Raw genomic sequence first — 11428 nt, forward strand, 5'->3', positions numbered from 1 at the left:
GTTCTAATAATTGGCATATCAGGCGCCTGCAGAACGGATGAGCTCATAAAAATGAAGCTGTCCGATGTAGATTTTTTGGGACATCGTGTCAACTTTATTATACCCGACACGAAAACCTATAATAGTAGATCGTTTGTGGTGACCGATGCTAAATGGATAGGTTTCTTAAAGCAGTATGTTGACCTGCGTAACAATATTGACAATGAGAGATTTCTTCTACAAATGCGTTTTGGGAAAATTACAAAACAACCAATTGGTCATTCCACAATTGCTCAATACCCTAAAAAAATTGCATCATTTCTCAAATTGAAGGACGTAGATAAATTTACGGGGCATTGTTTCCGTCGAACAGCGGCAACTCTGTTAGCAAATGCCGGTGGAGACACCCTTCAATTAAAGCAATTGGGAGGGTGGAAATCTGCATCGGTTGCGGGTGGTTATGTTGACCAGTCTCTTCATGGCCAAGAGAGAATAGCGCAAATTTTGTCATCATCCACAAGTGTCACGGGAGATGAACAATCTAATGCTTCCGTTCCAAGTTGCTCCCGAATAACCTTTCCTGTTGGGTCTACTACTCAAGAAATCAACTTTTCTACAGAGCAAACCAAGCAAGGCCTGATTGTAACTATAAACAACAGCGGTCAGTCCAATGTAACCATTAATTTCAACAATTGTAGTTCTTGAATTTGTATCTTTTCGTTAATAGAACCGTTATTTTTTCTGCATTGGTACGCCCGTTTCTGTAAATTTGATCGGTTTTACTTTATTAACCCAATAATGAACTTACCAAGATAATGTTATTTTGAGGTTAACGAATTACAACCATCTGTGATTACAACTTTAGATCAAACCAACTCGAAACCAACAGCCAATTAGACATGCATCTCTGCTATACCGTGACTCCCTCAGCAGCGCGCAACCGCAAGCGCTTGAATTTGAATTCGCTTTAACGCGCCAACGTGCAGGTGCAAGCGTTTGTTTTGTTTATAATATCTATGAAGGAACAATGATATTACCATTACGAGTATATTTTTTACTCGTAGATTTACCCCTTACCCTTAAACAGTTTAACGCAAATTTAAACAGTTTAACGCAAATTTAAATTCTAGCGTGTTTACGGTTGCGCAGGCCGAGGTCACTGAGAGAGTCACTGTGCAACAGGAATTCAAAACTCCATCTCATCTTGTGCGCCATCTGTGACTGATATTCGTAGCTATTACTTCCTTTCCTTAGCGCGGAAGTTCATACTTTCGAAGTTCGTAATAAATATAATCTAGTTACGGCCGACTTTCAAACTTCTTTAATGAGACGAATGACTCTTATTACTAACCGATTGTGAATAAAATACTTATCAAGACTGGAGCCTATAATTTCAAATGTATTCAAATGACATTTAAGTACGTTTAATGGTTCTAATAATAAATTAGATATGCTTTTAACAATAACTTGAACATCTTTGCGTGAAAATGTAGAATCTGCATAAAATTGAGATAAAAATCGTAGCATGTTTTGATTTAATTTTTCCTGGAATATAACAAAACTATCAACTTCCACTTTTTCATCTTGCTTATTATTTAGTTCGCATATATTTTCAGTGGTATTATCATCTGAACATGTTGCAGTCACGTTTGAGGACACTTTTCGTGCTAAAGTTGGTAGTTTGGTTGAATATAAGTGTTCTCTTGTAACGTGTTTTTTAAATGAATTTAAGTTAGAATAATTTCTACTGCAATTACCGCAGCTATAATGACTACTTTCATTACAGTTATGAAAAACCTTTAAATGCAAAATAAGACTTTTCAGATTTGAAAATTTTTTATTACAGTGACAACAGAAAAGCATGATTTGTGGCAAATAATGGTTTTAAACAAAACGACGATATGTACGAATATGCAAATAAAAAGCAATCTTTTTCTTTGATTTTAAAACTAATTATCAGACTTTGATAAATGGTAAGTAATGTCTGTGATTACAGAGGAAGTACCACTAGATTTTGTGGTCAATTTTGTTTTGAACACCATTTCTTGAAGAAATTCCCATACCTGTTTACTTTCCACAGGATATTCTAAATTCATTCCGTGATATATTTTATAAAGTAGTTCAAGACACCGAACAGGGCCACCATCAACCTTGTACTGTACTTCGTTTAGAACAATATAATATTCAAACTGTTTTGAACCCACGGCACCAACCACCACACCAACTGGTTGAAATGGAAGCTTGTATTTTTCTAGCTTGCTACGAATGTGTTCAATTTTTTGTTCCAATTCTCCAAAGTTCTAAAATTGAAACGAATCATAAAATCACAAATATAAATAAAGAAGATGAATTTGCTCACCTCTACATGAAAAAAAAAACTTTCTTGCACCTCCACCCTTGTGGGACGGTAACTACCTGTACTTCCTTTCTTAACTGTTGTTGGTGAAAATAGGGTACTCAAGCATAACAACACTTCACAATCTTGATCTAAAGTTACAAAATTTATTATTATCATATAACTCCCTTCGTATTACCATTAAATTGTATCACTGAAACTCTTCTCTCTTTGAATTCAGTAGCAACTGCATTGCGCACTTGAGGCCATGTTGTTGATATTATGTCGGTTTTATCCAGGGCCGGATTTAAAGGGGGGCGAAGTGGGCGGCTGCCCACGGGCCCCCACATACTGAGGGCCCCCACATACGCTTTACCATCAACCATGTACGTGTACCTACAATTATTTTATTACAGCAAACCAAGTAGTTAATGCTTTTTATAACTCTCCATAAGTCCATACTCAACTAATGAACTAAATGAGAGAAGTAATAGGAAATTTGCAATGTATGCTTAGGTTTATAAAATAAATTGTTAATTTTGTAAATGTAGACACATCGGGATCGGAAAATAAGATGACAAACAAAACTACAATAATAAAGAAAGCCCGAAGCCGCTCCTGCCGCTCGGCGCCTCCACCTTCGGCCTTCCCCTTCCGCTACTTACTTACTTGGCTTGGTGTTGGTGTAATATGATATTTGTTTAGTCTAGTCGTGTGTCGTGTCAGTATCAAAGTCTCAAGTCTGCACTCTGCAGTGGTCAGTGCCACTTTAACTTTACTTGATAGATATTAGAATTCGATATAAATTAAAATTGTGTAGGTGTACTAGTGTAGTCGTGAATTTGCTTGATGTAAACACTAAACAGTTACACACGTAGTCACGTACACGTTCCAAATCGGCAAATATCCTATCATTTATCATCTTACCATTCAATAAAAAACGGTAATTCAATGATCTTACCTAAAATATGTATTAGATAATTTTTGTTTTTAGGATTTTACACGCTTTTGAGTTTTGTTGGGCAAAATGGAACAAGGCGATCGCCACAAAGGAAAACGGACATACAAAAGCGGCGCGGAAAAACGTAAGCTAGCCGAAATAAAAGAAAAAAGCAAAGCAGATTTGATTGCCAAGATACCTCGGATTACAAATTTCTTACGTTTATCACATCCTAGTACATCTCAGCAGCATCAGCATATCCAAGAACATGAGAATAGTGAACTCATTACATCGCAAATGAAGCCAGATGAAGAGATTGAATTAATTGAAAAGGGTAAGGGAAATGTAGAAATAGAACAATTGCAACCACCTTCTGTTCTAAATGTGAGCGTAGATGACGATGACGACAGTGTGAGAAATGAAATTATATGTAATGAATATGTAAATGACATTGGTTTATGGCCAACAAACGTATCACATTTGATCGATTACTGGTCGAAGGTAGGAACTTCTGCTCTCCAAAATTGTAATGATGAAATATTCAAAGAAAAATCATTTAAACAAATCGTGGGGTCGGGTGCGAATGTGAATGCAAGACGTTGTCAACTGAGCATGTTTAAACGAAGAAGCCATAACGGTGAAATGATTGAACGTTCTTGGTTGTGTTTTTCGCCATCCAATGGGCGAGTATACTGCTTTGCATGTAAATTGTTGTCTTCGGCAGATACTCAGTTTAGCCGCGATGGATATTGCGATTGGAAACATGCTAGTAGTAGGCTAGTGGCGCACGAAATATCTAAACCACACCTAAATGCTACTATAGCACTAGTGCAGCGTTCTAAAGAGATGGGTCGTATTGATGCTGAACTTGCAAGGGAAGCAAATAACATTAAAAACTATTGGCAAAATTTGTTGAAGAGACTTGTTAGTGTTATCAAGTTTATCTGTGAACGTGGACTAGCGCTTCGTGGTGATAACGAATTGATTGGTTCGCGCAATAACGGAAATTATCTAGGATTGGTAGAGCTAATAGCACAATATGATGACTTTCTTCAACAACATCTTAAAACCCATGCAAATCGTGGGAGTGGTCATACCAATTATCTTTCGTCAACTATTTGTGAGGAAGTAGTCCAACTCATGGGAAAAAGTGTTCTTGATGAAATAATTTTCCGAATTAAAAAATCAAAATATTACTCTATTTCACTGGACTCTACACCGGACGAAGGCCACGTCGACCAACTGACCGTAACATTTCGTTATATAGAAGGATGCACACCCGTCGAAAGGTTTTTGTATTTTATGCCAAACCAAGGTCATAAAGCACAAGACATGTTTGATGGTTTAATGCAATTTTTAAATACTCATGGTCTTGATATAAGAAACTGCCGAGGACAGTCATATGACAATGCGTCATCTATGAGTGGAAAATACAACGGTCTCCAGGCAAAAGTTATGCAAGAAAACAAATTAGCTACTTGGGTCCCTTGTGCAGCCCATTCTTTGAATTTGGTTGCAAAGGCCGCCGCTGAATGTTGTCCTGCTGCTGTAGGATTTTTTGATTTTTTAGAAGAGCTGTATGTTTTCTTTACTGGTTCAACTCACAGATACAACATTCTTGTCGATTCTTTGAAATCAGTATCGGATGGTTTTGGTGAGAAAACCGAATCGCGTCATTCTCGAATAATTATACCTAAACGTGTAACTACCACTCGATGGGCGTGCAGATCTGATGCATGCGAAGCTTTAGTTAAAGGTTACGATCAGATTAAAAACGCTTTAACACAAATTACGGATGATGCAGAACTGACGCCTAAGAGCCGCTGTGATGCAAATGGATTATTCAATCGAATGTGTATGTTAGAAACGGGAATATATGCAGTATTTTGGTGTGAAATATTAGACCGAACCAATGCTACTAGCCAACTACTTCAGCAATCTAAGCTCGATCTTAACTCTGCCGTAGCTGCCTTAAAGTCTTTAAAACAGTATGTTTCTATGATGCGAGACAAATTTTCTACATATGAAGTTCTTGGTGCGGAGAAATCCGGTACAGCAGATTATGGCCATCACAGACAACGAAAACGCAACGTGCGCCTAATTCCATTAGATTACGGACTAACACCTGAAGTTGAACTTTCGCCTTCCGAGAAATTCAAAATTGAAAACTACATCCCCGTTATAGATCAATTTACATCTGGTTTAACTCAAAGGCTCACTGCGTATGAAACAATTTGTTCTCGATTTGCTTTTCTACGCCACATAGAAGATCTAAGCCGAGAGGACCTAGAAAATAATGCAACAAATCTTGTGAATACTTACAGTGACGATCTGGAAGGGAATTTAGGTATTGAATTAGTGCAATTTGCAGAATTTTTTAAAAACTTTAAAGACGACACCAGTGTTAAGTGCAAACCTGACTCCGAACTTAGCAACGAACACTTGATGTATAAAATATTAATAGAAAATGACTTGAAGGTAGCTTTTCCAAATGTAGAGATAGCTTTGCGAATATATCTTGTACTGATGGTCACCAACTGTACAGGAGAAAGGTCATTTTCAGATCTTAAAATTATAAAAAACAGACTTCGTACTTCAATGACTCAAGAACGTTTAAATAGCCTAGCAATAATGAGTATGGAATATGACATATTAAGAGGTTTAAAATTCGATGATGTGCTTGCATCATTTGCATTGCAAAAATCTCGAAAGGTGCCTGGTCTAATATAGTTTTAAATAAAAATTCGTTTAAGAAATAAGATGTGCCTATTTATTTACAAAAAATGAGCATAATCATAATTTACTTTACTAATTGCATTTAAAGAAATAGTAAATAAAATGGAAAAAGGGGGCCCCACAGTATATCCGCCCACGGGCCCCACCGTTATAAATCCGGCCCTGGTTTTATCAGGATACATTCGATTGAAATCTGCTTCAATCTAATAACAAATAATTTAATTTTTAATTAGTTACAACTTCAGTTACTAACCAATTCTAAACCGTACTGACATTTTAATGCAGGAAATTTTTCAAAAACTGTGTCTAACGGTTCCTTTAAGTACTTTGCTCGTTTTGGAAAAGACTGCTCCCATAAGGAAAATACCTTGGATATAGGTTCAACATTTTTAGAAATAAAATTTAAATCATCGTCATCGCTGGCGCTGCTAGTAGTTGCAATTTCTACTTCACTGTCACATGAAAGTCTTTTTTCACTGCATACCAATCGTAAAGCGGCTTTCACATTAACATAACGAGAGTATAACATTCCTCGTGCAGGTTGCCTACGTAAACCTTGCTTTGGCGCACTGTAAGGTGTGTAGTATGTTCCTATTTCTTCTTGAGGGAAAAGCCTAACTATTTCTTCCGCAGCCTGTAAAAATTCACTTGCACGAATTCTGTAAATAATTAAAACAATATTTAAATCTCTTATCAGTAATTACTTACTCTTTTTTGGTATGAGGTACTGAAAAATGAATATTTGAAGGTATACTTTATTTAGTGTTTATGTGCATATTATTTGTTATTATCTCTTTAGGTTCCATCAACAGCCGCCGAATGGCTAGAGCTTTCTAGAGAATTTGAAACCTTATGGGATGCGCCAAATGTTATTGGGGCTCTTGATGGAAAGCATATTGTTATTAAAGCTCCCAAAAACCAAGGTTCAGCATTTTACAACTACAAAAAGCAACACAGTATAGTGTTATTGGCTCTTGTGGACGCGAAATATAATTTCACATATATAAATGTTGGGATGAATGGAAGACTTTCTGATGGGGGAGTTTTTTTAGAAAGCGATCTCTTTAAAGCCATTGTACACAACAGCCTTAATTTTCCTGAAAATAAACCCCTGCCAGGAAGAACAAAGCCTGTACCTCATGTCATAGTAGCAGATGCAGCGCTTTCTCTCTCCAACCATATTCTAAAACCTTACCCCTTTCGTAATTTAACCAGAGAGCAACGAATTTTTAACTACAGGTTGAGCAGGGCTCGACGTGTGGTTGAAAATGCTTTTGGAATTGTAGCAAATCGCTTTCGAGTATTGTTAAATACGATACCTTTACAGCCTGAAAAAGCAAAACTAGTTACTCAAGCATGCTATGCGCTTCATAATTTTCTACATAAAGAATCAGGGAATTCATATTTAGGAAACAAGCCAGACATTGAAATTAACAAAAATTACAAGTTTGTTTATGGTAGACCTAGAAATGAAGCAATGGCCATTAGAGAGGAGTTCAAAGACTACTTTAATGGATGTGGACAAGTACCTTGACAAAATGAAATGGTTTAAAAAGTTACCTACATGTAATATTCAATCACCTGTTTGTTTTGTAAAAAAATATAATGTCTCATGTTCCCAAAACTATACATGAAAAGTTTTCATTATAATAAACTAAATTATATATCATAGCAGTTGTGCCCGATCTTGCCTTTTTGCAGCAAAGATACTGTGCAAAATGTTTTGCTTCAAGTGATCTATTATGTCCTGATCTTTAAGGCTTTCCATTTCATCCGCAATAAATCTGTAAAAAAAATTAATTATAATGATTTGTATATTTAAAGATATGGATAGATAGAAATTGACTTGTTTCATGTTTATGGCAGCAACAGTAATAAAATTTCATCAAAGTAACTTACTATCCAAAAACAGTATGTTTTTTTGACTGCCGAAGCTCCTGCACTCCAGGCCCAACAAGTTCCTGCATAGCATTAACTGCAGTGTTGAGAAGGGTTTTGGTTTCCGTTATACCTTTATTATCCCTCTCTTTGTCTCCTGTTTCTCTGTGTCTCTTTCTTTTTGTTCCGATTCGTCCTTCAATCGTCAAGGGGGTGCGGCTTTCTCCTCTGGACGGAGTTCTAGACCTAGATGTTGATTCAATCGATGTTGGAGAGAAAACTTCTAGGTCTAACTCGCTTACACCAGCAACATCACCATCATACACACATTCGACGTCTTCCTAAACAAAAGAACAAAACATGCAATTAATTAATTAATTGTTCGCTATGAAACGATAAGCCTCCCAACTTACAAGCATTCATCCAAAAATGTTACGGTAACGCCATATGATATATTTAACGAGGGAACTTGTTAAAGAGGATAAATACACATATGAATTTAACATTACAAGAATAAAACTAATAACCCCGTTGATGAGACTATATCTACTTGCAGTAAACTTACATTTTGTTCCTGTTGCGTGTTCTCTGTGCTTTTTTGAGACATATTTGACTCTCATTTGGCTATTACAGCTGTTCCTTGCTGCAAGAAGTGCAGCTGCTCAAAACACCACAGATTCGGTATATAAACATCATCTACCGATGCTCCCGATACCTCACTTTTTTTAATTTTGGATAATTCAGTCATAAATTGTGTTCTAATACCATGTATCTTCTTTTTTATATCCTCAGTCTTCAGCGCCGTTAACTTTTTATCATTGAATTCGGTTGTAATTTCCTGCAACGCTTTTAACCTCACATTGCGATTGTGGTACTCTGGTAGAGTAGGCAAGTAGAGGCACGAATAACTTTCGTACAACGAAATAAGGAACGTGGTTGCCTCCCTAGGCCAATCAAAACCGCCACTAAAAAGGTTAATTTAAGTACTTTATAGTAAAAAGCATTTAAGGGAACTTTTAAAGTTAGTTTGTTTTTAAACAAATTGAGTACTTTGCTTTAAAAGGGCCGTTAAAGGGTCTCGCATAGGTGGCCCCTTATCTACTGTTATTAATACAAAACTTACCTTTTGCAACTCATTTTTAACCTCCAATTAACCGAAAAACAATAATAACAAAGTCTAGTTTCAACGTTTGGGAATTCTAGAACCTGGCGTTGTCAATACTTTCCCCCAAAATATCACGTGCAAGTGCAATAAAAATCGCGCGCGACCGCTAACCTGCAATTGCAAGTGAATTGCCAAAATGAATCAGCTGTTTCTCAAACGCGCATGCTTCTGGGCAGGTTTTATTGCGTATTGCATGGTCTTGCATGAAGAATTGCAGTATGTAAAGCGGCCTTTATAAACACATAACCCCAGCATAAATAGTTTAAAAGATGTAGTGATCAGAGGTGGGTACCTATTTCGAATGAATTTATTTGAAATACGTATTTAAAATAGAAAATGCCATTTTATATTTTGTATTTTAAATACTGTAGATAAAGTCATTTTCTATGTTCTATTTTAAATAAATCAGTATAACTATTTTCTATTTAAAATAACGTAGTGTAGGGATATCCTACATGGGCAGATAGATGGCAGCATATAGAGCCACTTCCTGGCAATGCTTGCCGACTTGCGTTTTGACTAATTCCGTGCGAGGCATTTTTGTATGTACACGTTTTCTTGTTCTTCAATATTTTTGTACCAGTATTAAATAAAATTAGTTTTGTTTGTGCCTGCGGTTCTTGAAGAAGTAAACCTGAACTTTCCTTTCGTGTATTGGAATGCGCGCGTAAAAAGTGGAAACATAACCCCCACAGTAGTATAGATTCGATTCAAAGTTTTTCTGGTTTACCTGCAAATGTGATCTGTGGAAAGAATCTAAAAATGGTGATCTGTGGTAAAGAAGTGCATCTAAACGCTTCCTTGCTTGTTTACGTGATTTCTGTGGTTTACGCACGCGTTTTTTTAACGGTATATAAAAAAATTTAGAAATTTCCTTCAAATTCAAGTATTATACGTTTACTTTGACTATATTTCTTAGTTAATTAGTGGTTTAAAAATACACATAATCTGTGTACAAATCAACATGTCCAGTGGTCAGGAGGATAAGATATCTGCAGAGGAAAAAGAAACTAATGACCAGGGCTCTAGTAGTAACGACCGTACGCCATTACCGTTGATATTAGATGGAAAGTTTTTTAAAATAATACATATTGAAAATGAAACGGGGGTTAGAGCAAAATGCTCCAAATGCAATAAACTTATTAAAGGGCAAATCAATGCTACTACAAACTTTCGATACTATTTAAAGGTAAGTAATCGGTAATGTGTACTCATATTTTTAATCAGTTGCTTAATCTACAGACGAGAAATCATTCCTTAGAAAGTTATGAAGAATACAAACAGAGCCGCTTTGTACATCCCACAAAACGAAAGATGGATGCAACAAAAACAGATCCAAGCAAAAAACTTCGACAAACATCCCTCACAGCTCATTGTGCTCGTAATGACCAACAGGAGACAGATTCATTGATTTCGAACTTCATCGTTCAGACATTGAGTCCTCTGTCTATTGTAGAGAACACTGCTTTTGTGAACATATGATTCGTGGCGAGTGTTGTCCACGGCAAATATTTTGTAAAATAAACACCATTTTTTTTCTAAAGGAGTAAATAAACTAAAAGGACCTGTAAATGTTATAACCAGAAAAACGCTATCCAAAAAAATTGACAATGATTACACCCATATTGTTACTGGAATAAGGGAAAAATTGAAAGGTGTTCGTTTTGTATGCACTACTGCAGATGTGTGGTCTTCTTCTAGAAGGAGTTATATGGGTGTAACAGCTCATTGGGTATTAATTTTAATTTTGATAAAATTTATGAACTTTTATAATGTTGCATTCTTTTAGATTAATAATGAATTTGGCAGAGAAAGTGCAGCACTTGCATGCAGAAGATTTAAAGGTGCTCATACATATGATAAAGTGGCAACTATCATCAGTGACGTACATGACGAATTTGTTGATCGAAGTTCCACAACTATAGTTAAGACAGTTACGGACAATGGCGCAAATATGGTTAAGGCGTTTGAAGAATCGCATAAGCATGTGAAAGATGTCGGTACGCGATCAGGAACATATGAAGAAAACAGTTTACAACAACTGCTGCAAGATGATTCACTAAAAAATGTGATAGAAATTGGTCAAATCACTATTATTTATGTAATATGTAAACTATAATAATAATTTTTGTAGGTTATGAAAGTGACGAACATGAAGAGCAGGATGAAACATTTCTAGTTTCTATTAGTGATGTTATCCAACCTATTGATTGTGATGTCCATTCAATCATTAGTAATATATATTTACCATCACACCAACGATGTGTTAGTCATACTCTGAACTTAATAACATCGACAGATATAAAAAAAAGCTTTTACGATGTTGATGTTGTCTTAAAAAAAATAAATGGACTTCGAACAACTTTTAATGTAGAATTAAAAAAGATACAAAAAT

The 11428-nt window shown here is 35.9% G+C and overlaps 2 protein-coding genes and 1 long non-coding RNA gene across 3 annotated transcripts; 1 reads left to right on the plus strand and 2 right to left on the minus strand.

The window, feature by feature from the left end:
- On the minus strand, window positions 1-974 carry LOC116172838. The gene is made up of 3 exons (XR_004145773.1): window positions 788-974; window positions 330-740; window positions 1-280 (listed from the first exon to the last, which is right to left on the minus strand). It is a non-coding gene; the product is annotated as an uncharacterized LOC116172838 (long non-coding RNA).
- A 1642-nt stretch (window positions 975-2616) lies between these two features.
- LOC116172708 (zinc finger MYM-type protein 1-like) lies at window positions 2617-6149 on the plus strand. Its single transcript, XM_031489971.1, has 2 exons — window positions 2617-3257; window positions 3309-6149. The coding sequence occupies exon 2, from the start codon at window positions 3342-3344 to the stop codon at window positions 5982-5984; it is 2643 nt and encodes an 880-aa protein (XP_031345831.1). The 5' UTR covers window positions 2617-3257; window positions 3309-3341; the 3' UTR covers window positions 5985-6149.
- A 1586-nt stretch (window positions 6150-7735) lies between these two features.
- Window positions 7736-9334, minus strand: LOC116172800. Its single transcript, XM_031490074.1, has 4 exons — window positions 8434-9334; window positions 8002-8209; window positions 7890-7951; window positions 7736-7774 (listed from the first exon to the last, which is right to left on the minus strand). The coding sequence occupies exons 1-4, from the start codon at window positions 8473-8475 to the stop codon at window positions 7760-7762; spliced, it is 327 nt and encodes a 108-aa protein (XP_031345934.1). The 5' UTR covers window positions 8476-9334; the 3' UTR covers window positions 7736-7759.
- Window positions 9335-11428: the final 2094 nt, after the last annotated feature.

The sequence above is a fragment of the Photinus pyralis genome, unplaced genomic scaffold (assembly GCF_008802855.1).
Source record: "Photinus pyralis isolate 1611_PpyrPB1 unplaced genomic scaffold, Ppyr1.3 Ppyr1.4_LG1, whole genome shotgun sequence".
NCBI lineage: Eukaryota > Metazoa > Arthropoda > Insecta > Coleoptera > Lampyridae > Photinus > Photinus pyralis.

Bases quoted from the DNA above. Each gene is read 5' to 3' on its own strand.
- LOC116172708 (XM_031489971.1), top strand. From the start codon at position 3,342: ATGGAACAAGGCGATCGCCACAAAGGAAAACGGACATACAAAAGCGGC.
- LOC116172800 (XM_031490074.1), bottom strand. From the start codon at position 8,475: ATGTCTCAAAAAAGCACAGAGAACACGCAACAGGAACAAAAT. The intron at 8,210-8,433 runs GTAAGTTTACTG...TCTTTTGTTTAG, and splicing joins ACACGCAACAGGAACAAAAT to GAAGACGTCGAATGTGTGTA. The intron at 7,952-8,001 runs GTATAACGGAAA...AATGCTATGCAG, and splicing joins CAAAGAGAGGGATAATAAAG to GAACTTGTTGGGCCTGGAGT.